We start from the raw sequence: 27,285 nt of genomic DNA, 5'->3' as shown, positions 1-27,285 counted from the left end.
GAATCTGTCACCTGATGTGGCAAGGGATTTTGCAGATGTGACGAAGTTTGAGCTGGAGATGGGGAGGCTGGTGTGGAGTATCTGAGGCAGCCCAATATAATCCCAAGGGTCCTTGTAAAATGGAGACAGGAGGGTCAGAGTCAGAGAAGGAGATGTGACGCCAGAAGGAGCGGTGGAGGTGACACGAAGCCACAAGCCAAGGAAATCATGCAGCCTCTAGAAGCTGCATGAAAACAGAAGCCTTCAGAAGAAATGCAGCCCTGCCAGCCAATTTTAGACTTCTGGCCTCCTGAACCATAAGGTAATAAATTTGGGGGTGTCGGTGACTCAGTCAGTTAAACACCGGACTCTTGATTTTGGCTCAGGTCATGATCTCACAGTTTGTGGGATCCTAACAGCTTGGAGTCTGCTTGGGATTCTCTCCCTCTCTCTCTGCCCCTCTCCCACTCATGTGCATGCAAGTGCTCTCTCAAAATAAACTAAAAAATATATAAGGTAATAAATGTGTTGTGTAAAGCCACTGAATTTGGTAATTGTTACAGCAGCCACAGGAAACTAATACACCCTGATTCTGCTTCTTACTAGTTTTGTGACTTTGCGAAACTTAACCTCTCTATGCCCCAGTTTCCTTATCTATAAAATGGGGATGATAAAGGCAATAATTCCTACCTCATAAGGTTGTTGTGAGGGTAAAATGAAAACACCTGCAAATCACTTAGAATAATGCCCAAGACTAAATACAATAGTATTAACATAAGATTAATAGCTACCATTAATTGAGGGCCTAACATGTACCAGGCACAATGTCAGATGCTTTAGAATAATTTCCTCCATTCTCACCCCCACCCTTGGGGGTAACAATTTCAGGACCCATTTTACAGGTAAGGAAACAAACCAAGAGTAATTGGCCACAAGCACCCAGGACTGAAGTATTTTAATCAGTTTCTCACATGCACTTGGGAAACGGCAGGCTTTGTGTTCTTTCCTGATTGAGGGTTGGCTTTTGTTTTGTTTTTTTTGTTTGTTTGTTTTTGTTTGTTTTATTTTTGGAAGTGGTGGGCAGAGGAAGCCCTGAACAGGCAGCTCTTGGCCAGGGGTCCTGGCTGACACCTCCTCTTCTCCCAAAGTAGTGCAGGAGGGAGAGAAAATCCAGGTGAAACTCACCTATACGCCCCCTCCCCGTCCATTTAGGGGGTTCAATGACTGCCTCTCGCTTCCTCGCCAACCCCCTGGCCCAATTGTAGCAGCTTTTCAGCCCGATCTGGGGGCACCATGAGATACGCAAGACCAGAGAGCGAAGCGCTGGACCCTCGGGGGCGGAGTGGGGGGGGGGGGGATGGAGGGGCGCAGTCTCGTTCAGACCCCGAGGGTTCGCGCCGAGCCCCCTCCCTTCCCGCAGCGCGCATAAGGAGCCGTCTGTTCGCGGCTGAATAAACAAGGAGGGGGAAGCAGCGCCCGGCCCCCTGCCCCCCAGGCCGACCCCCCGCACAAAGCGCCTTTCTCCGAGGAGACGCCGCCCGGGCGCCTCCGGAGCGCGCTCCGTCTGTCCTCCCCTCCCTCTGGCGGCAGAGCAAGACCCACAAACCGACCCCGTGGAAAAAAAAAAAATTTTTTTTTTTTTTTAAGAAAAAGAAAACAAAAGGAAACCCAACAAAGAACTGAGCACAGCACAAAGCGACGGCGTGCGGAGCTAGCTCGCGCCTCCGTCCGCCGCAGTCCGGCTTCTGGTCCAGGCGAGGCCAGCTCGAGCGCAGCGCTGGGAGCCCGCCAGCGCCCCCTCCCCGCCAGCCCAAGCCCCCGGGGCCCCGGTGCTGCCCGGCCCCGGCGCCCCGACGGCACACGGGGGACCCGGTCCGCAGGGCCGCGTCCCTGCCCGGCTCCGAGCCACCGGCGGCCCTCACTTCTGGCTGGCCAACTGGTTCTCCAGATCCTCCAGGCGCGCCGCCAGCTGGGCCAGTGAGCAGTTAAGGAAGCCGATGGGGGGTTCGGGGGTCCCATCCCCTCCCCTCCAGCCCGGGCTCTCGGCCCCAAAGGATATGGTTCTGCGTTAGCTTCTCGAGCGCCCCCAGCGTGCGACCCTGGAACTCCACGAGGCTTTCGCATTCGCACGGGCTCCGAAGCTCTGTACCCGCGCCGATGCCCTCCTCTGCCAGCCGGGCACAGAGAGTCAGGGGAATGAGAATCTGCAGGAAGACGAGCCGGCCCTGGCGGCTCCGCTCGCCTGTGGCTGAGTATGTGGGCTTTGGATTCAAACAGGCCTGGGATGAATACCAGCTAGGTAGCTGTGAGATACTGGAAAACTCACCCAACCTTTCTAAGCCTGAGTTTCCTTGTCTGTAAAAAACGGATACAAGGAGAAAATCTATTCATTGGGTGGTGCTGAGGATTCTACGGCGTGTGTGCGTGTGTGCGTACATCTTAGAACAGTGCTTTTCAAGCTTTAATGCTCATTGGAATCACCAGATCTTGTTAAAATACAGATTCTGATTTGAAATGGCAAAGGAGAGAGGAGACTCTACGCTTCTAAGACCGAGCGATGCCTATGCTGCTGGTGCACGGACCACACTTTGAGTAGCAAGAGTCCACACGGCAGCACTCTCCAAATGAAACTTCATGCAGCGATGGAAGTGTTCTGTTTGCACTCCGTCCAGTGCTGTAGCCACGAGCCACGTGCAGCTGTTTAACATTGGAAATGTGGCTAGTGTGATTGAAGAACTAAAAATTCTAACTTTTTAAAGTTATGTAAATTAAGTGGGCTCATGTGGCTAGTGACTATTTTATTAGAGAGGGAATATCTAGAACACTGCCCAGCTTAAGTATACACTTTATTTGTGTGTTTCAATGAGACTAGTAGTTCTTAAAGTGTGGTCCTTGGACCACCACCATCAGTTAGCACCTAGGAAGTTATTAGAAATGCAAATTATCAGGAGTCCCTGGGTGGCCAGTGTGCGTCCAACTCTTGATTTCGACTCAGGTCATGGTATCAGGGTTCATGTGTTCGAGCTCCGCTTCAGGCTCCATACTGAGGAGCTTGCTTGGGATTCTCTCTCTCCCTCTCTCTCTGCCCCTCTCCTGCTTGCTCTCTCTCTCTCTAAGTAAATAAATAAACGTTAAAAAAAAAAAAAAGAAATGCAAACTATCAGACTCCACCTCAGACCTACTAAATCAGAAACTCTGGGGTTCGAGCCCAACAATTTGTGTTTTAACAAACCCTCAAGGTGAATCTGTCACACATTGATGTTTAAAAACCACTGATCAAAAAATAAACAAACAAAACAAACAAACAAACAAAAACACTGATCCATGGGGCACCTGGGTGGCTCAGTCGGTTAAGCATCCGACTTCGGCTCAGGTCATGATCTCGCACTTCGTGAGTTCGAGCCCCGCGTCGGGCTCTGTGCTGACAGCTCAGAACCTGGAGACTGCTTTGGATTCTGTCTTCCTCTCTTGTTGCCCCCCCCCCCCCCGTTTCTCTCCCTCTCTCTCCCTCTCTCAAAAATAAAATAAACATTAAAAAAAATTTTAAAACCCACTGAACCAAGTCTATCTCCACGCACATTTCAACATTTCTGAAATCAAAATACATGTCTTACGATTAAATTCGGCACCTGTTTTTTCTCAGAAGTATATAAAATGGGGAATCTTACAACGGATGGTCTTAGATTCACTGAAATTTTGTAAACATGTGCCCTTTTTAATATTACAGCACAGTGTCTGGTGCGTGGCCTTCACAAAAGAATTGCTTTTATGACTGAAGAGTGATTTCTTAGTCTTGTTGGACCCTTAGTGAATTGCTGTATGTCATGTCATCAATGGGACTGATAACAGTCCTGCAAAGACTCCTAACTTCACAGCTGGGGAAACCAAGGGCCAGAGAGGGAGAAAGATCTGCTCAAAGTTGTACAGCCAATTGGTGAAGAGCTTCAACCACAGAGCCCAGATTTCTCTTAGAATTTTAGAGCTGGAGGGGCACCTGGGTGGCTCAGTCAGTTAAGCGGCTGACTTTGGCTCAGGTCATGATCTCGCAGTCCGTAGGTCTGAGCCCCACATCAGGCTCTGTGCTCACAACTCAGAGCCTGGAGCCTGCTTCGGATTCTGTGCCTCCCTCTTTCTGTGCTCCTCCTCCGCTTGCTCTCTCTCTCTCTCTCTCTCAAAAATAAATAAACATTAAAAAAAAGAATTTTAGAGCTGGAAGCAAGCTTGGGCAGCCAGCACCTTCCCCTGTTACAGAAGAGAGAAGTTAAGGTAGGGGTGGAGGTTAAGTGACTTGCTCAAAGACACACTGCGGGGGACATACGAGTCAGGACAGGAGGGCCATGAAAGAGCATCTATTCCGGTGCCTCCACAATACCCTAGCTAATTATTAGATTAGCGTGGAGAGAGGGAGAGGGACAGGGAGAGAGGTAGGGGTGTGTGTGTATATACATACACACGCGTGTATACATATTCATGTACGTACATGTATGTATGCACACACCTATGTTTATGTACATATATTTTTAAACTCTTTCTCAAAACTGCAGACTCCGCAGGCCAGCCCAGCTCTACCGAACCTAGCTCTGGAGGGGCCCGGTAATGGGAAAGAAAAGCCACATCTCTGGGTTGGAATGCAAAGACTCCATGGTAAAAATTCCCCCCGAGAAGTTCCCTACACGACCTACAAAGTACAGGACACAAGGGTCAACAGCCCTCTTCTCCTCCACAGATAGACTGGGTCCCTTATTCCTCAACTGCACACCAGATGAAGTAGATGAACTGAATTGGGAGGCTATAGTGTCCAAAAAGCACACGTTTTTGTGTCCTTGGAACACTCTCGGTCCTGCCACTTTGCCAGATCTGTATAGTTGAATTCCAACAAGTTAAAGGGATTTATGACGTGACTCCGTGAACAAGGAGTTTGGCATGCCTTTGGGAAAGAAATTACTCTGAGCACCCGCTAATCTGAGGGGCAGGAGCCAGCCTAGTCTAGTGCTCTTTAACTTCCACGTCCTTCGGAATCACCCGAGGGTCTTGTTAAAGGACAAAATCGGATTCATTAGGCCTGGGCAGCTGTGGGCTGCTTGTTCTAACAAGCCACCAGGCGACAGCCCTGCCACTGGTCCGCGGACCACACTTTGAGTAACAAGGCTCTGTCTAGTGGGTCCGTCGCGGGGTTATAACTCTATCCAGGACGGCGTTGCATAGGAAGGGGCAAGATCCGAGGCGGGGCACTGGCTGGAGGGGACGGGTCCCGGGTCAGATGTGCTCACCAGGGCAGATGCTGCCTCTGAGGTTCTCCAGCAGGTGCGTCATGGAGCCGAAGTCGGGGGAGTAGGACACGTGCAGCTCTGCAGGCTCGGAGGCGATCTGGCGCAGCTCCTCCTCCACTGCCTTGCCCACGCCCACGGCGTACATGACGATGCCTGTAGGGCAGGAGGACGCAGCGGGTGCCCCAGGCCTCAGGAAGGACCCCTTCCGCGTCCCACCCAACCCCAGCCCAGTGCGTCCCGCGCCAAGCCCACCTTCCTCCTTGGCACGCGCCGCCCACACCGAGATGTCATCCTGGGAGCGGCCGTCTGTGAACACCAGGCCCACGCGAGGCACGTTGAGGGCGCGGGGCCGTGCGCCCTGCGCCTCGGAGAAGCTGTGCTCCACCATGTGGCGCAGCGCCAGCCCTGTCATGGTACCGCGCTCCATGTACTCCACGGCCAGGACCGCCTGCTTGACCTCGGCCGCGGTGCCGTAGCGGCCCAGCGGGAACTCGGTGCGCACGCGGCTGGAAAACTGCACCAGCCCCACGCGCGTGCCCTCGGGGGACACGTCCAGGAAGTCCACGATCTGGTTCACAAAGCGCTTCACCAGCTCGAAGTTCTGCGGGCGCACGCTCTTGGAGCCATCAACGAGCAGAACCAGGTCTACGTGGCCTTCCCGGCACCCTAGGTAGTGAGAAGAACTTGGATTGGGGGCCAGACCCTTGGCTGGTGGCAGCCTTCTACCCCCCTGCCCCACCCCCCCCCACCCCCCCGGGTCATTCATTCGCAAACAGTTATTATATAACAGGTACCACGTGTGAAGTCCTTCCTGTGCCAGGCACTGTACTAGGTGATAATAGCAATAATAATAAAAGAATATAATTTTATAATAATAAATTTATCAATAATATATCGAAAGAATATATATTGTTAATATATAAGCTATAAAAATAACAAATAAGAACAAAAATGTTATTATTTGACAGCTTACCTTGTGCCAAGTCCCGGGCTAAGTGCTTTATGTATTTTTTCTCAATCCTTCCAATAATCTTGGGTTATTATCCCCATTGATATAGCCTGAGGTTCTGAAGGGTAGTGATTTGCTCCAGACTCCATAGCTGGTAGTGGCTGAGCCAGATTTGAAGCCAGGTCTGTCTGACCCCAACACCCCTGCTCCTAAATCACTCTACAGCGTTGCCTCCCCTGTTCTGAATCAGGGACTTTGCGAGGCCCTGAAGGGGGTTCAATAATAAAGGAACATAATCCTGATCCTAACGAAATCAGGATAGAACAGAGCCGGTCAGACATGCTATCTGCTGCAGCCGAGGGAAGAGGGGCAGATAGGGAGCCCCAGGTAGGAATAATTCATTCTTCCCAGCGTTGGTGAGGAAGGCTGCATGGAGGTGGTGACATCTGACTTGTTCTTCAGGGATGGGCAGGAGTTCTTCAAGGCGAGAAGGGACATGCTGGATGGTGGGAGCAGCACGTGCAGAGGCACGGAAGCTGGCAGCTCTCGACACCTTCCGGAATGGGCCGGCCAGCCTGGATGAAGTGTGCAGGCATGGTGGGAAACGCGCGTGGTGGGAAACCTTGTCTATGATGAGCTAAGCTGCTGGTTTCAAAATGTTGACCACACCCCACAGTAAAAAATAACAATAACAAATGACACACTTGGTATGCTTGCATGTAATTAAGTTTCGTGAAACCTCACTTACTCTTTCTATAGGCAGTAACTCTGTTTTCTCTTTTTAAAAAACAAAAAAAAACCCAAAAAGGCTAGTCGTAATCCACTAATTTGATTTCACTACCCACTAATGTGGCTGTACCCACCATGCAAAAAACTGAGGGGTAAGGCATCTGAACCCAGGGATAGGCACTAGTAAGCCCAGAAGACTCTCGAAAAGGGAGAAATGTGATCAAGTGTGTACTTTTGATATGAACCTTGGCAGCAGGGTAGAGGAAGAGGGGGAAAGACATGGAGGCAGGACATGGCACGCCCTCTGCATGCCCCCACCCCACTGTCACGGACACACACACACACACACACACACACACACACACTCACAGCACACCCTTGGGCCACAGCGAGGGCAGAGCCAAGCACGCTCGGAACGAGGGCAGTGGGGCGGAGGCCGACAGAACACCCTCCCGCCCGGCACTCACGGTTGCAGCTCTTGCCATCTGCCTGCAGTTGCTGGCCCTCAGGGCACAGGCAGCGGTAAGAGAGGCCCTCACTCACACACTGGAACTCACATCCATGGTCTACACCATTGCAAAGGTCCCGGGCTTAAAGGAGAGACAGATCAGGATGAGTCAGGGTGGACTCCACCAGCCAAGATTCCTTGCCCCTCGACACAAACACAAGAGAGCCCTCCTCACCCTGACAGCTCCTCCCGTCGGGCAGCAGGTCGTGGCCCTCTCTGCAGTGGCACCGGGGCCCACGAAAGGTGCTAACACACTCGTGCTGGCAGCTGTGGTTCCCAAAGCTGCAGTGGTCAATGGCTGGTGGGAGGGAAGAGAGAGCAAGGTGTCACCTCTGATCAGAGCCATCAGGGACCTCAGTCCAGGAGGCGGGTGGTGGGGCTCACTCACCCCTGCAGCTTCTCTGGTCCTGCTGGAGTACAAAGCCAGCTCGGCAGCGGCAGGAATAGGAGCCTGGGGAGCTGATGCAGTGGTGCTCACAGCCATGGGTCCCTTCAGCGCACAGGTCAATGGCTGAGGAAGAGGTGAGCTCAGCATCTGCCCTGGGCCTGCACTTCTCAGCCCTGACAGAACAATCATCTGAGAAGCTTTTTAAAAAAGACCTACGCCTGGGCCGCAACCCCCAAAGATTCTGACCTAATTAGCCCGGGGTGGTCCCCAGGCATCTGTGATTTCTATAAGCACAGGTCACCTTCCTAGTGGGCCAAGTGGCTCCCCCAACTCAAGGCCCAGCTGCAGCCCAGCGTGCCCACTACTAAGCCAGGCATAAGAACAAGAATCCACAAGTGTAGAAGGGCCCCTGCTCTCAAGATGGTCACTGACTCACAGAGGAGGACCAGGTTCTGCCACTTTACCTATCTGAGCCTCCATTTCCCCATCCACAAAATGGGAATATAATGGAAGAATGCAACTGCTATTTCTAACTTCCTTCTAAAGAGGGTGAACTATTGCCTGCTGAGTATCTTGATGGTTTAGATGTACAAAGACAGCCAGAGCTGAGCTGGGAAGTAGGGACTGGAGAGGTGTAGACTGCCCTGTACAAAACAGTGAGAACTTGGGGTTCCTAGAAAGGAGATGGGAGTGAAGAACAAGAGAGATGATGTGAGCACGAGTACCTGTGTGGGCTGAAGTTGCCCATGAAAAATCACCTGTAATGGGGTGACAGAGGACTTTGGGGATCAATGGTGTCTAATATTCAATTATAGTCAGCAGGTGTTTCTTTTGTGTGTGTATGTTTGACTTTACTTAAATGTGATGCACACTCAGGGCGCCTGAGTGGCTCAGTCGGTTAAGCATCCGACTTCAGCTCAGGTCATGATCTCACAGTTCGTGAGTTCGAGCCCCACATCGGGCTCTGTGCTGACAGCTTAGAGACTGGAGCCTGCTTCGAATTCTGTGTCTCTGTCTCTCTCTGTTCCTCCCCCACTCATGCTCTGTCTCTCTCTCTCCTTCAAAAACAAATAAAAACATTAAAAAAGAATTTTAAATGTGATGCACACTCTGTTCACCCCCATCTTTAGTAAAACAGATATACGCACCACTTACATATACACACACCTGGCCTTGTGCACACAAGCGTGTAAACCAAGGAAGAGGCTGATTTACATACACAGAGGAACAGCATGTGCAGGTTGAGAAATTGGGCGAGGACCCATAAGTTGAATGAATTCAGCAGAAGCTCAGAGCAAGAGGTGACCGCAGAAGGTAAGCACTTGGGGAATCCCCAGAGGTCTTGGGGAAAGATTCAAATGGCTTCAAGCCAGCCTCTTCTAAGTTCTAGAAACAAGAAGACCCCAGCTGACATCTGCATTGTTGGGAACACATGACTCCTTTTCCCCAGTCGTTATGAGGTTGAGAGATAACGTATGTGAACGTTGAAGTGCACCGTCTAATACCAAATCGGCACTCGGTGAGTGGTAGCTGCCATCATGTTCAAAGGAGTGGACACACATACACGCGAAAAAGCAAACCCTAATTGTATAAGGAAGGCATAGTGTGGCATACCTTTTCAGAAGACAAAAATGAAGAACCAGGCCTTGAAGGATTTGCAGGTGCAGAGAGAAGCAGCAAGGGCAGCCCAGAAAGAGCTGAGATGCAGAAGCAGGAATGCCCCCCACCATATATCGGGGGGCAGGGGTATGGAGACCCTAACTGAAGACCCCAAAAGTGAGTGTCTGCATAACAGAAACAGTAAGAAGATGTGCATGGGAGCATTCACAAACAAGTTTGGGAGGCGTATTGGAGCCAGGGAGGAGGCAAGCCTGAAATAAGGGAGAGAATGATGTAGAAAGCACACTTAACTGTGGGGTCAAGATTTCACCAAGGAATTGTGTGACCGCAGGCAATAGCTTCCCTTTTTTAGACCCGTAAAGGTGCTGAACCTTTACTTCCAAAGGCCTTTCCAGACTCACTGGTCTGATGCTGGGGCAATAGGGAGCCACAGAAGATTCAGGAGCAGTGAGACTGCAAAGGCAGGGGCAGCTCTCACCCAAACAGCTCTTGTTATCTGCAGCTAGCTGGTAGCCAGGGTTGCAGGCACAGTGGAACGTGCCCGGGGCGCTGACACATTGGTGCTGGCAGCCGTGTCCCCCCTCAACACACAGGTCCTTTCCTGAGGACACACAAGTATAGAATCAGCGAGGGACAGATGGGAAGAACCCTCCAACAAGAAAAAAACTGGGTGGGGTCAGAGGCAGTCACCAAGTTCAAGTACGGCTTTAGATGGGACCAGCCTCAGGTGAGAGGGAGGATCTAGATGGGAGGGCTTGGGGAAAGAAAGTGCCTGAGTAGTCACTATGAATAATCTCAGAACAGGAGGTCACCACCGGGCTACATGTGTCAATGGGATGGGGCAGGACTGCAGAGGGGTAAGGTAGAGGAGGTGGAGAGGTGTTAAATCAAGGTGGGCGGAATAATTCAAGGTGCAGAATAGATGGGCAGCATTGTGGGAGGAACTAAACAGAGAGGCGGAGCCATGCCCATGTGGGCGGGGCATGACAGTTTCCGGGTGGGCGATTGCTCTCAGCTGTGACAGGCGGTGCTTCTTGTGTCGAGAGGGGATTTTGGAGTTTGGCCTCAGACCAGTGGTAAACCACAACAGCTCATCGGGTGAGCAGGCATGCTAAATGTGCTCCTTGTGGGCTAAGCCTAAGCAAAAGTGGGCAGACCTGGAATGTGAGAGCCTGCGGTAGCCCAGCGCCACTTAGCCATCTGGTGGGTGGGGCTGAAGCTAGAGTGGGCGGTGCCTCCCGGGACCAGCCGGTATTTACTCGATGAGAAATCATTCCAGAGCACCCCTAACTCACCACACAGCCGACCCTGGAACTGTAGGCCAAACTCCTGGATAAGATCGAAGGACTCAACGAGGAAGACGTGCTCGTCCAGCGGGGGAGACGCCATGGCGCGCAGGGAGCCCACGTCGGCGCGCTGCACCCCCACGGCGTAGATCTCGATGCCGCGGGCGCGCGCCTGAGCCGCCACCTCAGCCACGCGATCCTGGGGTCGCCCGTCGGTCACAATGACAGCGATGCGCGGCACGCGCGCCTCCGGCGGGCGCGCGCCCTCGGCCACGCTGAAAGCCACGTTCATGGCGTACTGGATCGCCAGCCCGGTCATGGTGCCCTGAGCTAGCGGCACCAGCGCGCGAATGGCGCGCTCCATATCCTCGCGGCGCGAGAAGGCGCCGAGCCGGAAGACGCTCTGCACTTGACTCGAGTACTGGATCACTCCGACGCGCGTAGCGTTGGGCCCCACGTCCAGGCCGCGGAGGAGGCCCACCAGGAACTGCCGCATGGTTTCGAACTCAAAGGGGCGCACGCTGCGCGAGCTGTCAATCACGAACACCAAATCCAGGGGCCCCGTTCGACACCTGGGACCTTCGAGGAGATCGGGAAGGACTTTCCTAGGTCTGCAAAACCTCATCTCGGAGGAGATCCCCAGGGAAACCCAAGGCGAAATGGTGCTTTTCCGGCGTAACAGCGCGTAGCGCAGAATTAACCTAGCAAATGCGAGCTAGATATCTCCACTCATCCAGCATTTGCTGAGGCCAGATTTCACCAATTCTCTATCCTACGGCTCTTAGAGCTATTCTGAGGAGGCATTCCCCATTCGGGAGTGGGCGAAGGGATGGCGCAAACTCAAACGACTACAGAGACCAGGCAGGCAACATGAATGAGTGAACTTGGGTTACGCTGACTGACACCCATATCCCTCCCCCGGCCAAATGTTGCCACGCGGACGCCATGTTAACAGATCCTTGGATTTTTCAAGGGAGGTCCCAAACCAGAATTGTTACGTGAAGTCTCCTGATTTTTCAGTTCACTTTTAAAAATTAAACGCCCAAATGGGCACTTTTGCATGTTACCGCCAACTTTGTTACCTCTAAGCCACATCCTACAGATATGGAAACTGAGTCCCAGAGAGGCGAAGCTGTGAATTAGATAGAACCTAGCCCGTTATGATTTCAGAGCCTTTGTTTTTTCTCTCCCCAGCAGACCTAGCTGGCTGCAGACGGAGAACCAGCTTTTGTTCCCTTCCCTCTGCTGGTGAGGGCTGAGCCTTGCTCACCTGCGAACTGGAGCTGGCTTTCCCAGGGCCGGAGAAGCAGCAGCAACATAGGCAGTGGCGAGCATAGAAGGCCCCTCATGGTGCTTGGGGGACAGAGAACGGAAGTGCCAGAGCCTGGAGGGTGCAAGGAAAATAGCAACGCGGTAATATTTACAGAGCTCGTACTCTGGGTGATGGGCACTTGGAGCGGGGGGAAGGATCATGGATTTACTTTACTAATGTCTCTACCTTTGTGTATGTTTGAAAATTTTCATAATAAAAAAATTGCAGTACAGTGCTGGGAAACACAGGGAATCCTACTTTGCAGAATTGCAGAGTATTTAGATAAACAGAAAGCAGATTTAAAAACCTATCATTTAAAAATAAAATGCCCCTCGAAAAGAAAACATCCACAAAAATAAATGAAAAAGAAAAAGGCCTTTCTAAACGCCAAGCACAGTGTTAAATGTTCTTCATGCATTGGGACATTTAATCTCGGCAATTCTATGAGACTAAAACTGTTACTCTTGCCATCGTACGGATGAGGAAACCGTCTCAGAAAAGAGAAGCGCTGATGCCCAAAGTCACTCGGCAAGAAAGTGGCTCGCCAGGATACAGTCCTACGCCTAAGTGGTTCCAAAGACCAGCGACGCGTTCCGCGGCCTCTCCTGCCGGGAGAACCTCTGCAAGAACAAAGCCGTCATTCCCCACCCTGGCCCCCTCCCTCTCCACACAAGGCGCTTCTGTGTGGCTGTCCTTCCAACACACACGTACGCACGCGCGCACACACCCAGACATGCAGGGCCCAGCCTCTGGCCCCTGGGGAGAGCCGCACCCTTTCACCCGGTGGGGGGTAGGGACCCGCAGCGCGACCGCCAAAACGCGCTACGCAGGCTTGGAGCCTCCACTTCCCGCCTGCTCTCAGGAGACACCGCCAGGGGGCGTCTTCCCGAATCTGGCTGCGTTGGTTAGGTGGCCGTGGGAAGACCACATCTGCCTAGCAGGTGCCCCTGCCCAGAGCAAACAGTGGCCGAGAGCCCCGAGGCCTTGGAGATAAGCCCGGGTCAGGATATATCCGACACCAGGGCCAAGAAGCAGGGGAGCGCAGGGTTCCTGGGACAGCGGCATTGGATGCACCCGGAAGGTGGTGAGTGAGGCCCCAGCGCGCCCATGGACCCTGTACCGGCAGCAGGTGAGCGCTCACTCTTCCACCGCCCTTGACGACGCCCCTTGATAATCCCGAAGGGTTCCCGTTGTACAGATGGGGAAATTGAGGCCCAGGAAGGCTGCCCGCTGAGCTGCAAAGGAACCTGGGACTCCTGGTTCCCGTTCTCCCTTCTGGGCTGCCTGGCTGCCTAGCAACCTGGCGCCGAGGAGTCACTAAACCTCTTTTCCTTCCATTCACTCCCCCTACTCTATACCCTGCCCCCGACGCCCCATGCTGAAGCTGCGTTAGTCATTTTTCTGTTGCTTGTTTCCTGGCAGAGGGGGCCAGCTGCCCCAACCCAACCGCAGCCCCTCTGGCCCCCTCCCCCAATTCCGTGAATGGGCCTATTCTGAGTAAGGTCGGGTGCGTGCAGCTCACTCCAGGCGGCCTTCCCGGCCCGGATCCTCTCTGCCTTCGCTTTCCAGGCCTGCTAGAAGAACAAAAATCCCTCTGGCAGGGCCCGTCGTGGGAGGTTGACTAAGCCAGATGTGCCAGTTGCTAAGCCAGATGTGCCAGTTGCCGCTGCAAACGGGAGGGTGCAGAATGCCTTCTCTAGCTTGGGCCATAGCCAGGGCCACCTCTGCGGAGCATGGGGGGAGGGACGGAAGAAACAAGGGGCCCTTGCCACCTCCCATTCTTTCCCACCTGCAGAAGCCTCTGGGCCCCCTAAGATCCCCCTTATCCTGCTCTTGGCCTGAGCCAACATCTCCCCTGGCACCCCCTTCCCCCTGCCCAGTAATCCTAGAAAGTCAAAACATCGACTGCCTCGAAGTGCATCACCTTCCCAACCCTCTTATTCTACAGAGGGAGAAACTAGGTCCAGAGACTAGTGTCTTGCCCTAAGTCACACAGCAACGTGGTGACAGGTCTGATACTAGAACCCCGAGCTCCTCTGAGGGGTTAATCCTCCCGTTAAAAGATTCGGAAATGCCTTAGGGTGGGGAGACTGGGCTCAAAAGGAAGGAGAGGTCTGCAAATAACTCCTCAAGAATTGGCTGATGAATAAACACCTGGGGACATTCCTGGCGGTTCCTCGAGGGAGGAGATTAGGAGGCAAGCAACCCCCCCCCCCTTTGGTGGCCTTGTTGGTGGAGGCTCAACTTGGAAAGGACCCCACAGAAGTGGAGAAGGGCACTGCAGGTCAGATGGGGGCACCGTAAGCGGTGCGGCGGCGGTTAGACACGGTCGTCTGGCCTGGCTGACGCCTGCTCCCCCGCAGACCCCTCCGCGCCCCCAGGCCCTTTGACTCACCTGAGCCCGCCGGACAGCTCGGAGGCGCGGCCGCGGAGCGGAGCCGACGGGCGGAGCCTCCCGGGCAGCTGGACCAGGTAACGGCGCAGGCAGCGCGCCCGAAGTGGGGACTGCCAGGCGGCTGGAGCGAGCGGCGGGGGCGGCCGCATTTAACCCGGGGCAGGCGGTGGGGAGGGGGAGCGCGGGCTGCGACCCCTCCCACCGGCCGGGAGCGATCCCCTTTCCTCGCAGGGCTGGGGCGGGGCCAGCGCGGCGCCCCTGCCCCTGCCGCCCCGGGAGCCGCCGGCGCGAGCTGCGGGGCCGGAATTCGGCTCCCGGCGGGAGGGTGGGCGGCCCCGCTCTCCGCCGCCGGAATGCGTCGGATGCCTCCGAGGCCCTTCCCCGAGGAGAGCCCCAAGGGGCGGAGCGGGCCCTGGCTCGGCCGGGCTCCTGCCCTCCGCTGCCCCCTCCAGGAGTGAGAGGCCCGGGACTCTGGTCCTGCGCGACGGGCAAAAGGGTTCAGAAGGGTAGCCGCAGGGCTCCCGACTCTCCCCCAGGCCCCACCTGGCGGCCCCTCAAATCTCTGCCATCTCGGACTCCTTCGCCCCGTCTCTGCAATTCCTTAAGTCTTGGGCCCACCCACCACCCTCCCTCGTCAAAACTCCGAGGCCGACAAGCCACCAGGCCCCTAGGCTCTGACTGTCCCACTCCCTTGATTCTGGAGGCCCTGAAATCAAGGGAAGGAAAGCTAGGACAGTAACAGGCCCCTTCGCTTGGGAGAAAGGGGTGAGGAGGGTTGCTTTGACCCTGGAAGACCGCAAATGTTCCTTTAGGATCCCGGGGACACCGTTTTGGGTGTTTACAGGCTTCTGGGGGCAGGCAAGAGAGCGCTCTGGTCCAGGGGTCCAGCAAAGCTCTTCGCCCCGGCATCCAGATTTCGCCGGGGTGGCTCCCCTCAAAGTGTAAGGAAATCATGCACCCTCACATACTCTGTCTCCGTCCCAAGACCGGCACAAGTGTGGCCTTTGTGCCGCTGGGGCCTCTCCCCAGTGCTTCAGGCTGTGATGGGCATGGAGCCAGACCTGCAGAGTGGCGCCTGGGTGGTCCCGGTGGGCTCCCTTCAGGCCTCATTGAGTATGGGCAGCCTAAATATTTAACCCACAACTTAAACCCGGAATCCCCTCTCTTACCCAATGCTTTCCGTCCCTGACCCCCCATGCATTTCATTCAACCTCCTTGCTGGGCTCCAGGCCACCTCTCCCCTTAACGCTCATTCCTGCCCAGCTGCCAGCCTGCACCCACCCCCGGGTCACCCCCAGAGCATGTCGCGGTCCTGAGGGAAGGCGTGCGCCAGTGCCTACAGCAACAGTGTGAGCAGACGGTGTGGATCCTGCATGCCAAGGTGGCTCAAAAATCATATGGAAATGAGAAGCGGTAGGTGCCTCGCTGGCCCCTCGGAGGTCCCTGCAGCCACCTTCTGCTCTATGCTTGCCTTGTCTTTTATTTATTGTATTTTTTATTTTTGTTTTATTTAAGGCAATCTTTTTTTTTTTTTTAAGTTTATTTTGAGAGAGAGAGAGAGAGAGCACGCACAAGCAAGTGGGGACAGGGCAGACAGAGAGAGGGAGAAAGAATTTCAAGCAGGTTCTGTGCTGACAGCCAGGGGCCTCCATCTCAGGAACCGTGAGATCATGACCTGAGCTGAGATCAAGAGTTGGACACTTAACCAACTGAGCCACCCAAGGCGCCCCCAGTTCAGTGTCTTTTAAATTTTTTTTTTATTTTTTAATGTTTATTTATGAGACAGAGAGACACAGAGCACTAGTGGGGGAGGGGCAAAGAGAGAGGGAGACACAGAATCTGAAACAGGCTCCAGGATCTGAGCTGTCAGAACAAAACCCGATGCAGGGCTTGAACCCACGAACCGCGAGATCATGACTTGAGCCGAAGCCAGACACCAAAGTCAGACGCTCAACTGACTGAGCCACCCAGGCACCCCACCAGTTCAGTGTCTTTTAGAACCTGGGGAGGACACAGAGCTCGACTATTGGCCCATCAGGAGCCTTTTCCCTCTGCCCCACTGGCCTCCACTTTGGTGTATAACAGAACCTCCTTGTGAATCTACAGTATCCCCATTCACTCATCATCCACCCATTCATTCCTTCTTTCATTCAACAACTACTTACTGGGTGCTTATCAGGTGTCAGGCTCTCTGGACAGTGCCGGGCCCTGGACATACGACTCCAGAAGACAGATCCAGCCCCTGCTTTCATGGCATCTTCACTGTGGTGTGGAAGAGACAGACAACAAACTCCGCACAAATCAGTGAACAAGAAATTCCAGACTGTGATGACAGCTGTTAGAGCAGAATTATAGGACAGCAAACAGAGGTGGGGGCACTTTAGCTAGAAAGGTCAAGATGGTGGACAGGCCTTTTAAGGAGGTGACATCTGAATTGCGATTTGAATGTTAAAAGGGAGCCAGACAGGAGAAAATCTGGGGGAAGCGTGTGCCAATTAGAAAGAAAAGAAAATGCAGACACCTTGAGGTTGTACAGACTTGGCCTTTTCTGGTACAAAAGAAGTCAGAAGGGCTGGAATTAGAAAAGGAGGGGGGACTTTGTAGGAAATAAAGTCGGAGAAGTAAGCAGGGACCACATCAACCGCTAGAGGGTTTTAGGAAGACAACATGATTGACCCCTGCTTTTAAAGAAACGAAAAGGCAGTGTGCCCACTTTGCTCTAAGCAGGTCGTAGAGGGGAGGTGTGGAGGCAGAGAGAGCAGGGGAGAAGGCTGATGCTGTGGTCCAGGCACAAGTGATGGGAGTTGGGACTGAGGTGGAGGTGATAGGAAACCCATGGATTCTGGATGTGTTTTGAATGCGGAGGGGACAGGACTTTCTAATGGGTTGAGTGAAAGGAGTGATAAAAGCAAGTTCAGATGTATTAACATCTGGGGTCCACGGTCACAGAGAAGCCTGGGGAGGGCACTGGGAAAGGAGGAGGAGCAAAAAAAGATTCTGCCCGATTTATGCTGCCTTTGAGACGTCTAGAGACAGCCGAGTGGAGAATGGATGTGCGAGTCCGGCGTTTCTATGTCTCCGCAGGTTCTTCTGCCCCCCGCCGTGTGTCTACCTCGCAGGTCCCGGCTGGAGGGTGAAGCCAGTGCAAGGCCAAGGTGAGGGTGGACTCCTGGGCTGCCGGGCGCCTCCCTGCGGGGGGACAGCACAGTGCGGCCTGGGAGCCTGGCGGGGTCGCATGCGCTGTCTCGCCGCGCCCTCTGGCGGCGAGAACTCCGCTTGCCTGGCACCCGAGTCCTTCCCGAGCCGCCTCGCGTCCCTTTCCAGCCCACCAGCCAGGGGAAACCGGACCCACGGTCTGCGGTTACATGGGACTGGATGGCGCGTCCGGCAGCGCCGCCGAGACGCAGAAGTTGAATTTCGAAGAGCAGCCAGACTCCAGGGTGAGAGGGCGAGGGACGGGCTCTGATTCCTGTTTCCATCCTTGCCCCTTCCTTGGCGAGGAGGGCTCATCTACCCCCTGCCCACAACCCCCCCGCCCCCCGCAGAAGCCAAAAGATAGGTGAAGAGGCGGGGGGACCGGGGTTCTGCCTCGAGGGTGAGCCTGAGAGCTGGGATCGTGCTGCTTCCTGTCACTTCCGATGGGGCAGACGTCAGAAAACTGGTGGCGGAGGGCTGGGATGAGACGGCCCGGTGCCCACGCACCCCGTAGGAATTCGGTTGCGCCAAGACCCTGTACATCTCGGACGCAGACAAGAGGAAGCACTTCCGGCTGGTGCTGCGGCTGGTGCACCGGGGGGGCCGGGAGCTAGGCACCTTCCACAGCCGCCTCATCAAGGTCATCTCGAAGCCCTCGCAGAAGAAGCAGTCGCTGAAGAACACCGACCGTGAGCCGGGCGGGGCGCGAGGGCTGGGCGGAGCGGTCAGGTGCCACCGGGTCCAGAGCTGCCGAACTGGGGAGGGAGGAGACCTAGACTGGAAGGGTCGGGCCAGAGTGGGAGAGGTGGAGTCTGAGCCGAGAGAGGGGCGGGGTCTGGCTCAGGTCTGGGAATGAGGAACTAGAGCAGCAAGAGCAGAGGGAAGGGGACAGACGCCAGACCCTGGAGAAAGGGACCGGGGGTGGGGTGGGGGGTGGGGAGTCCAGCGCAGACAAAAATGGCCAGCAGGTGCTGAACTAAAGACAAAAGTGACAACAAAAGGGCAGTCAAAAATATCTATTCAGTGCTTGATGTATGCCTGGCTCTGTGCTAGACGCTGGATCCCTGTAAAATAAAGACAAGTGCCTGTTCTGGAGGAACCCACAGCCTAGCACGGGAGATAGACACGCATCGCTCATCAGAGAGACAGTTTGACATAAGGACTGCCCTGGGTGCCAAGTGACAAATCCCAAGGGGCACGGGGCCTGAAGAACAGTGACAACACCGTTGTCGCTACCCACGAAGTGAGGTGGGGGAAGGCATAGGAGAAGGTGGACTTCCCTTGCTAACATTAACAAGAATCGTCCTATTCGATGTTCACTGCATCCCTCTGAAGCAGGTACTATCATTGTTCGAGTGATAGGAGGGCATGAGGGAAACGAGGTCTGGAACATTCATCCACTCATTTAATGAAATAGTTGGGCCTGTCACAATCCAGGTGACTTGCCTAAGATTGCCCGGCTAGGAAGAGACCCAGCCAGGATTTGAACTCGAGTCAGTGTCACTCCAAAGCCCATACTTACTTTCTGTCTGTTAAAAACCCTGTAGAACGTCTCAGACCCAGGCAGTGCTCTGTCTGGCCCTTGGTATCAGGTAAGTGGTATAGTGTGGTGGTTAGGAGTGGAGATTCTGGAGCTAGGTGGCCTAGGTTTGAATCCTGGCTGCTACTGGCTAGCTATGCTATCTGGAGCAAGTTTCTCTCTCTCTCTCTCTCTTTCAATGTTTGTTTTGTTTTGTTTTGTTTGAGAGGGAAAGAGCACGAGCAGGGGAGGGGAAGAGAGAGAGAGAGAGGAGGGCAGCCCTGATGCGGGGCTCAAACTCATGAACCATGAGATCGTGACTTCAGCCGAAGTCAGATGCTCAACCAACTGAGCCACCCAGACACCCCAAGTTGCTCTCTTAAACAGAGATAGTATCTACCCCAGAGCAGGGTTGGGAGAATCAAATGAGCTAATGCATATAGAGCATTTAAAACAGTATCTGACATACAACAAACATTAGCTTTCATTATTATCCAATGGATGGGAACTTAGGCTATGTATAAATTGAGCATTTACAATATGCCTAGCACTGGGAGGGGAGAGAAGATGACCTAGTGCTTTCTCCCCAAGTGGTCAAAGCTCCGTCAGAAAACAAAACCATGGTTGCGAGTGTGATAAGCTGGAAGAGATCGGTGTCAAACCCTAGAAATACCACACTGCTGTTTCACACCACATGGTATTTGCTTATGCAGCCCCCTGAGCAACTCCTACCTACTTCCTGCTCCCCAGCTGAGAGTGTAACCTCCTCCAGGAAGCCCTCTTTCACCCAGCCCTTACCACCTCATTTTGAAACTTTATATGTATGTCCCACCTCTCTGAGACTGTGAACTCCTCCAGAGTGAAACTGGGTCTAAGTCACCCTTTGGTGCCCAGTACCCAGCACAGTGCCTGCCCCAAAGGAGGCACTTAGTGAATACTTGATAATATTGTTTATCGAACTGAAGGGCGTCCAGGCAGCAAAAAGGAACAGGCAAGGATACAAAAAAGCAGGACTCCAGCCGGTACTTGGTAAAGGGGCCGTGAACTAGGAATGCCCAGTGTGTCTAGGCCAGTGAGCATACGAGGGGACTGACCCAGGGGACAGAGGACCAGACACTGCCTGGAAGTACAAGGAACCAAGGCAGGCTTGGACGCTGATTTCACCTCCCCTCACAGTGTGCATATCCTCGGGCTCAAAGGTCTCCCTCTTCAACCGCCTGCGCTCCCAGACGGTCTCCACGCGCTACCTGTCCGTGGAGGACGGCGCCTTCGTGGCCAGCGCGCGCCAGTGGGCTGCCTTCACACTCCACCTGGGTAACCACACCAGCCGGCCCGGGGCTGGGAGCTTCACATGCATCAGCTTATTTCATCTTCAGTACAACTCCTCGAGAAAAGTAAACTTTGCCCAAGGAACTGAGGCTTGCCAAAAGTCCCAGTGAGTCTGTGACTAGTCCAAGCCATTCTGACTCTAATGTCCAGCCCTCTCCGTTCCTCTCAAACCCCACCCTGGGAGCAGACACTTTCAAGGATGGCCACAGATGACCCCTCCAGAATGAGAACCTTCAGCCTTAGCTGTCTCCCTGCATGCCGACCCTCCCCGCAGGATCCAAGTGTGATGTGGGGTGGGGCCAGAGGCAGGGAAGGCAGGGTTCAGGGGAGAAACTTGGGACCCCTGAAAACCTTCCTTCCTTCCCCTCCCTCTTTTCACGCCAGCTGATGAACACTGTTCCCAGGGGGACTTCCCGCCTCGAGAGGGCTACGTCCGCTATGGCTCCCTAGTGCAACTCGTCTGCACTGTCACGGGCATCACACTACCTCCAATGGTATGAGAAGGGAGGGCATACCTGGGGGGTCCCCCCAGATCCATGCAGAAAGTCTGACCCACAAGGGCAGGGCTGGAAGGTGAAGGCCCAAGGCAAAAAGACACCCATTCTCACTCTGGATACTCAGTGCTTTGTGGGGCTGGATGGAGGTAAAGGGCGGGGGGTAGGGGGACCTGCCAGAGCCCATATGGCTACAGCATAGCAGAAAGCTAGCTGGGAGGGCAGCCTTTGTGCACCCAGGCACCTTGCCGCCATACTTCCTACCACCCCTTCTGTTGTAGATCATCCGCAAAGTGGCCAAACAGTACGCACTCCTCGACGTGGACGAGCCCATCTCCCAGCTGCACAAGTGTGCGTTCCAGTTCCCCGGTGAGCCTGCCGGAGAGGGTGGCACTTACTTATGCCTCGCCGCAGACAAGGTGGTGCAATTCCAGGTGAGAGGGAATGAGTAATGGCACCAAGCGTCCTAGAAGGTCAGAACATAGAGAACCGGAGAATGTAAGATGGTCATCATCATAATGACTGCTGCTTACTGAGCGACACTACCTCCCATGGAATGTTAAAATCATAGACTATCAGGACAGAATCCAAGGATGTAGAAAAAATAGTAACAATATTAATTGAGCAATACTCCTTCCCAAGGAATGTTAGAGTCATAGAATGTTGGGAGATAAGATTTTAGAATGAAAATAAAAATAAGTAATAGAATTGAGTATTATTGTGCAAAGAGCATTAGAATCATAGAATGTGCAGGGGCACCTGGGGGGGGCTCAGTTGGCTGAGCATCAGACTCTTGATTTCGGCTTGGGTCAAGATCTCAAGGGCTCATGAGATCGAGCCCTGTGTCAGGCTCTGTGCTAACAGCGTGGAGCCTACTTGGGATTCTCTCTCCCCCTCTCTCACTCTGCGCCCCACCCCCCCCAAATAAATAAACATTTTTTAAAAAAGAATCATAAAATGTTAAGCCACAGAACTGTAGAATGTGGAAAATTATTATTAAGCAGTACAACTCCCAAAAGAATATGATCATGGAATGTTGAGATAAAATCATAATATATAGAAAATAACATTATTATTGAGCTATATTGCCTCCCCAAGCATTTCAAACCTGTAGAATAGAATTGCACAATGTTAAAAAATAGAGTTTCAGAATCCTAAGAAAATAGACCCTTGGAAACCAGCTAGTTCAGGGAACTTAAGGGCCTTGTCCAAGCTCACAGGGCAGGGAAAGCTCAGAGCCTAGGACTGGACCCCAGGGTGCAGGAGCCCAGGCATTATGCTGACCCATGCCACCCATGCTGGTGGCCACCATCCCCTTGGGTCTCCTCCCAGGCCTCCCCCTGCCCCAAAGAGGCGAACAGGGCGCTGCTCAATGACAGCTCTTGTTGGACCATCATCGGTACCGAGTCGGTGGAGTTCTCCTTCAGCACCAGCCTGGCGTGGACCCGGGAACCCGTCACCCCAGTGCCCCTCATCAACACCCTGGAGGTGAATCCGGGGCGCTGGCGGGTGCAGGGGGCGCGGGCGAGCGGGGATCTGGCTCAGGGTGTGTGTGTGGGGGGGGGGGGGGGGGATGGGGTGCTGGCGAGGGAGAGCAGCAGGCTCTCGGCCACCGCCCCCGCTCCCTCCCGCCCCCAGCTGAGTGGTGGGGGAGACGTGGCCACGCTCGAGCTCCACGGCGAGAACTTCCACGCGGGGCTCAAGGTGTGGTTCGGGGACGTGGAGGCCGAAACCATGTACAGGTATAGGGGGAGTCTCCCTTGGGCCGCGGGGAACGGGACGGGTGCGTGCCGTCGGCGGCACTGCAGCCCTAACCTCGGTGCCACCCCAGGAGCCCGCGGTCCCTGGTGTGCGTGGTGCCCGACATCGCCGCCTTCGGCAGCGACTGGCGCTGGCTGCGCACACCCATCACAGTGCCCGTGAGCCTGGTGCGCGCCGACGGCCTCTTCTACCCCAGCGCCTTCTCCTTCACCTACACCCCCGAGTACAGCGCGCGGCCCGGCCCCCCGGGCGCCCCCGAGCCCGCCGCCGACGCCGACGCGCTGCTCGAGAGCATCCACCACGAGTTCACGCGCAGCAACTTCCACCTCTTCATCCAGACTTAGGTCCGCGCCCACGCCCGGCCGGCCGGGGCCTCCCTGGGGCCCGGGCCCCGCCCCCTGCCCCTTTGCTGGGAAGTCAAGGCCAGAGCCTGGGCGGTGGAAGGCCCTCGCTGGAGAAACTGCCACTCACTCGTCCACCTGAGTGATGCTGTCCAGTCACCAGCGTGGCTCTCCCCGTGTTTGTCTGTCTCACTCTCTAAATCAAGCAGTCTCTCTCTCTCTCTCTCTCCCCGCCACAGTACCTTTGCATATCTCCCCATTTGTGTGTCCCCATGCCTCCAACTTTGTCTGTTTCTCCCTGTGTCTCAGTAGGATTTCACACACTCTTAAGAGCCAGGCCTGGGACATTTACCTTCTGTGCAGTTGTGTCTCCTCTTGAAGAGGACCCACACAGTTCCACACACCCAGGCCTGGAGCACCATGTCCTGCATGGACTGCTAGCTCTGACCCCGAATGCCAGCTTCCACCTAGATCCCCAGGTCGGGCCTAAAGTGCTGGCTCTCACCTGCAGCACCCGGCACTGCCCGGAGCACTGGGTTCCACTTGGAGCACCGGGTCACTCCTAGAGCACTGGGTCTCACCTGGAGCACTGGACTCACCTAGGACGCCAGATCCCACCCAGTGCAGGGGATCTTGCTGGAGCACCAGGTCCCATGTGAACACTGGGTTCCACTGGAAACACTGAGTCCCTCCTGGAGCATGAGAGGCCTGCCCTGGAGTACTGGGTTCCGCCCTGGAAGACAAGACCTGCCCCTCCTGGTGCTCCCAATGGCTGCGGCCAGGCGTAGGACCCTTGCCTGTGCTTGCTTTGTGCCCGGGACAGTGGTCAGGTCTTGCCATCTTCACTGTCCACCCAGGCACTTCTCTTGCAGGCCCAACAGATCCTGCAGGTCAGGGATTCCTCTGCCATCCCAAGGCAGAGTCTGATCTGAATGACCCACCTCCCCAAGGAGGGAGGCGCTCAGTGTAGTTCCCCCCACTCGCACACACAAGAAGGGACCATGAGTCCAATGGAACAGAGAGCCTGCCATTTGGACCCTTTCTGGAGAAGGAATGAGGTTCAGAAGCAGCTAGCATTCTTGAACACCTGTCCCTGTCCTGGGGCCCACCTGTTGGCTCTGGGGTTGAGTTCCCTACTAGCTATCCCCCCAGTCTAAGCAAAGATGCACCCCAGGCTCAGGGGCAAACGTAAGATACAAAACACAGGACAGTTCTAGGCTGAACTCCTGGGATCAGCTGGACAGTAACCCAGCTGAGAGAGGAGCTTCTCAGCATGGGAACCAGGAACCAAATGACAGTCTGCCCTGATCAACCTGCCCACCCCCTGTCAAGTCTGTGCTTTACCGGGAAGCAGAAGAACCAGGCAGGGTCCTGGCTCAGGCCGTTGGAGCCATGGATATAGATATATGTGGGTGCCAGCTACCTGGTCCAGTCCCTGTGGTGCCCCATGGGGACAACTGCTCTAAAATGTGGGTTCAAGGCTCTCACTCCTCTGAGCCCTTCCTGGAATTCTGAGAAGGGCTCATTCCCCAGGAAGTTTCTCTCCCGGGGAGGGGGGGGGGTGGGAAGCCCGTGAGGAAGAAGCTGACATTTCCCAAGGGGAGGAAGTGACCTTTGCTCTTTAAACTTCCCCAAATTATAGTGAAGATCTGTCATCTGCTATCAGCAGGCTGAAACTCACTATGATCAGGAAAGAGAAGCTTGTTTAAGGGCCCTTCATGGCCCCTGAGAGTGAATCCTGGCTGAGGAATGCAGGGGACAAGTTGAATGGGAAATGTCCCCTACGTGAGTGCCTGCTTCAGAAGAGTTTGCTCTCACTGCCCCGTGATACTGTTGAAGCACGAAGCCACTTAGAATGAGTTTCACAGCAGGGTGTTGGGGCACAAGGGCCCATTCAGCCCTGTGCTCGAGGACTTCCTCTGCCACTTCACAAGGCAGGAGTCCTGGAAGCCAAGATCCTAGGTTGGCCTGAAAGCCCAGGCCCCTCCATGCAGCCCTGTCTTCTTTTGCACACCCCTCGGGGCACCATAGGACCCTCGGTCCCACGTATGCACCCACGTGGAAGTCTGTGACCTCAAAGCCTTGGCCTGTCTTCTAAGTTCCAGCTGCAGTACTGTGCTCAGAGGTCCTCTTAGCCCTGAACCTGAATCTGACATCCAGTCCCTTCCCACTCCACCCCCTTGCAGCAACCCACTGTCTGTGTCCTTTCCTCACACCATCCAGCCACAGAGGCCTTCACCTTGCCTTCCGCACTAGAATAAACTTCCTTCTTTCCTCTCCCTCCACCTACTGCCCTGATCTCCAAATCCAGCTCAAATGTCACCTCTTTCAAGATTTCCCTAAGGCAGGACCAGCTACATACTTTAGGGGACCCAGTGCAAAACTGAAATGTATGGGAAAAAAAAGAAGAAAATGAAAATGTATGGCCCCCTTGTGCAAAAACTATTTAGAATTTCAAGACCGTGACAACAGAGCATAAAATCAAGAAAGGCCCTTCTAAGCCTTGAGTGCACAATTCATATGCCCTGGACCCACCCCCGTATTCCCCTAGAACTTCCCTGGGACCATGTCACCACCCACCCTGGATGAAAGGGCTTTATGTATATGTCAATTGTCCCCTCTAGACTGTGAGCTCATGGGGAAAGAGGCTCATGGGTGTGTGTCCTAGAGGGTGCATTACCAGACCTTGAACTTTGAGCGGGGCTCAATAAATACCAAATTGCCAAGCATTCATTGCCTTGGCAGTTTGTATATTTGCGAGTGTAAAGTGAGACCAGCAGGTGGCACTGTTTCCCTCCCAAGAATTAAGTTTTCGCGTATCCTTAGAGAACTGTGAGGGTATTAAAAGATAATCTTCACATTTTCACACTGTCAGGATGGGAACCCTAGGGTTGAGAATCATTGCTCTAAGCCCATATTCCCCACTCGTTTTACAGACGGGGAAACTCAGGCTCGGAGAGAAGGCCCATGAAGCTCCAAGAGCACGTTGATAGCAGAGCCTAATTTAAGTCCTATACTCCTAATGCTAAATCTGGGACTCTGAGGTTCTCACAGAGTGAGAATAAAGCCAAAATCTCTGTTCTAAAATCTCCTAGCTTACCAGCTCTCATGTTGCCTGAGTTTCCACCATGAACTACTAGTCTACATGCTTAAGCATTGACTTTTCGGTTTCTCGCTTTCATTTGTTTCTTTTAAGTGGGGCTTCCCCAAAGAGTCTCACATTAACCACAGTGTGGGTAAAATTCTCAGACACCTTCCTCCCTGGGTTAGGATGTAGACTGCTGAGTGCACAGACCCAGAAGACAGAGAGGGAGGGGGGAAGCAGCCTTATTTGATGGGAATAAAACCAATAAGATAATATCCACTAAGTTTTCCAAGAGTCATCCCTGACCATACTTACCAAAAAAAAGGCCCTCCAGGCAGGCTTGGCTCTCTTCCTGACCCCAAGGGACAAAGGCAGGCGGGGCAGTATTGGCATAATAATGTTTTCAGTGGGCAAAGTGGTCAACACCTGCCATAGCTGGCTGATCGCCCCAGAGGCAGGCAGAGTTCTAGGAGAAGGCAGAGCCTTGTGGCCAAGGTCTTTATGGTTTCATTACATGGGTTCTAAATGGGTTCGATTATAGAGTGCTGAGGTAGAGCCCACTCTACCAAGCTCATTCCCAAGCCTTCATCTGGTTCAAAACATCCTCCTCCCCAACGCTGGCTGGTGCCTGGAAGAGTGCATCCCTGCCTCATCCAGGCTAGGGGTGTCCTAGGCTTGGCTGATTTTGTCCTGATTGTGTGTGTGTGTGTGTGTGTGTGTGTGTGCGCGCGCACACTTCTTCTTCCCACACTAATTACTCATATGTATTTTCAGAAGAATCACCTTAAGATCCAGGAATGCAGCTCAAACAGTGGCTTTCCAGACAACAACCCATCTTGGAAACAAAGTTGTGTGTTTAAGCCAGGCACATTTGGCAAGTTCAAGTCACTTAACCTCTCTGTGCTTCAGTTCCTCCTTCTGTAAAAGGGGAAGTATTTGTTTCACGGGATGTCGTGAGGAATAAAATAACCAATATATGTAAAGCAACAGGGCCTGGCCCACTGTAACCACTTTCTGTGGGACAGTTGCTGTCATTGTCGTTACTCCAGAAATATTTTTACAGATGATCCAGACTCTGCACTCCCCTCCATTTGGCAGATGGAGAAATTGATTGTCCAGAGGGAG

The 27,285-nt window shown here is 54.0% G+C and overlaps 2 protein-coding genes across 7 annotated transcripts; one reads left to right on the top strand and one right to left on the bottom strand.

The window, feature by feature from the left end:
- Positions 1-941: 941 nt before the first annotated feature.
- On the bottom strand, positions 942-14,991 carry MATN4 (matrilin 4). Of its 4 annotated transcripts, none has more exons than XM_053890215.1 (11): positions 14,437-14,991; positions 12,000-12,113; positions 10,739-11,308; positions 9,922-10,044; positions 7,824-7,946; positions 7,611-7,733; positions 7,395-7,517; positions 5,502-5,915; positions 5,250-5,402; positions 2,040-2,183; positions 942-1,957 (listed from the first exon to the last, which is right to left on the bottom strand). In XM_053890215.1, the coding sequence occupies exons 2-11, from the start codon at positions 12,076-12,078 to the stop codon at positions 1,197-1,199; spliced, it is 2,613 nt and encodes an 870-aa protein (XP_053746190.1). In that variant the 5' UTR covers positions 12,079-12,113; positions 14,437-14,991; the 3' UTR covers positions 942-1,196. The 4 variants fall into 4 exon arrangements, with proteins under 4 accessions (XP_053746190.1, XP_053746191.1, XP_019313910.1 ...); XM_053890216.1 differs by having other exon boundaries at positions 1,788-1,957; positions 2,040-2,146; positions 14,437-14,803; XM_019458365.2 differs by lacking the exons at positions 942-1,957; positions 2,040-2,183 and adding an exon at positions 2,194-2,334 and having other exon boundaries at positions 14,437-14,803.
- Positions 12,510-25,804, top strand: RBPJL (recombination signal binding protein for immunoglobulin kappa J region like). 3 transcript variants are annotated; one of them, XM_019458366.2, is made up of 12 exons: positions 12,510-13,170; positions 14,405-14,513; positions 15,700-15,849; positions 17,521-17,591; positions 17,761-17,876; positions 18,146-18,320; positions 20,327-20,464; positions 20,864-20,973; positions 21,255-21,407; positions 22,306-22,461; positions 22,612-22,715; positions 22,805-25,804. In XM_019458366.2, exons 1-12 carry the CDS (start codon positions 13,149-13,151, stop codon positions 23,076-23,078), a joined length of 1,578 nt encoding a protein of 525 aa, XP_019313911.2. In that variant the 5' UTR covers positions 12,510-13,148; the 3' UTR covers positions 23,079-25,804. The 3 variants fall into 3 exon arrangements, with proteins under 3 accessions (XP_019313911.2, XP_019313912.2, XP_053746193.1); XM_053890218.1 differs by lacking the exon at positions 12,510-13,170 and adding an exon at positions 13,752-14,325; XM_019458367.2 differs by lacking the exon at positions 20,327-20,464.
- Positions 25,805-27,285: the final 1,481 nt, after the last annotated feature.

The sequence above is a fragment of the Panthera pardus genome, unplaced genomic scaffold (genome assembly GCF_024362965.1).
Source record: "Panthera pardus isolate Hobbes unplaced genomic scaffold, ASM2436296v1 HiC_scaffold_25, whole genome shotgun sequence".
NCBI classification, from domain to species: Eukaryota; Metazoa; Chordata; class Mammalia; order Carnivora; family Felidae; genus Panthera; species Panthera pardus.
This window is presented reverse-complemented; position numbering and strand designations above follow the sequence as displayed.

Coding starts and splice junctions, on each gene's coding strand:
- MATN4 (XM_053890215.1), bottom strand. CDS start 12,078: ATGAGGGGCCTTCTATGCTCGCCACTGCCTATGTTGCTGCTGCTTCTC. Junction 10,045..10,738: donor GTTCCAGGGTCGGCTGTGTG/GTGAGTTAGGGG, acceptor GTGTGTCCTCAG/GAAAGGACCTGTGTGTTGAG. Junction 1,958..2,039: donor TCGAGAAGCTAACGCAGAAC/CATATCCTTTGG, acceptor CTTAACTGCTCA/CTGGCCCAGCTGGCGGCGCG.
- RBPJL (XM_053890218.1), top strand. CDS start 14,184: ATGAATAAACACCTGGGGACATTCCTGGCGGTTCCTCGAGGGAGGAGA. Junction 14,514..15,699: donor CTCCCGGGCAGCTGGACCAG/GTAACGGCGCAG, acceptor ATTCCTGCCCAG/CTGCCAGCCTGCACCCACCC. Junction 20,974..21,254: donor GCATCACACTACCTCCAATG/GTATGAGAAGGG, acceptor CTTCTGTTGTAG/ATCATCCGCAAAGTGGCCAA.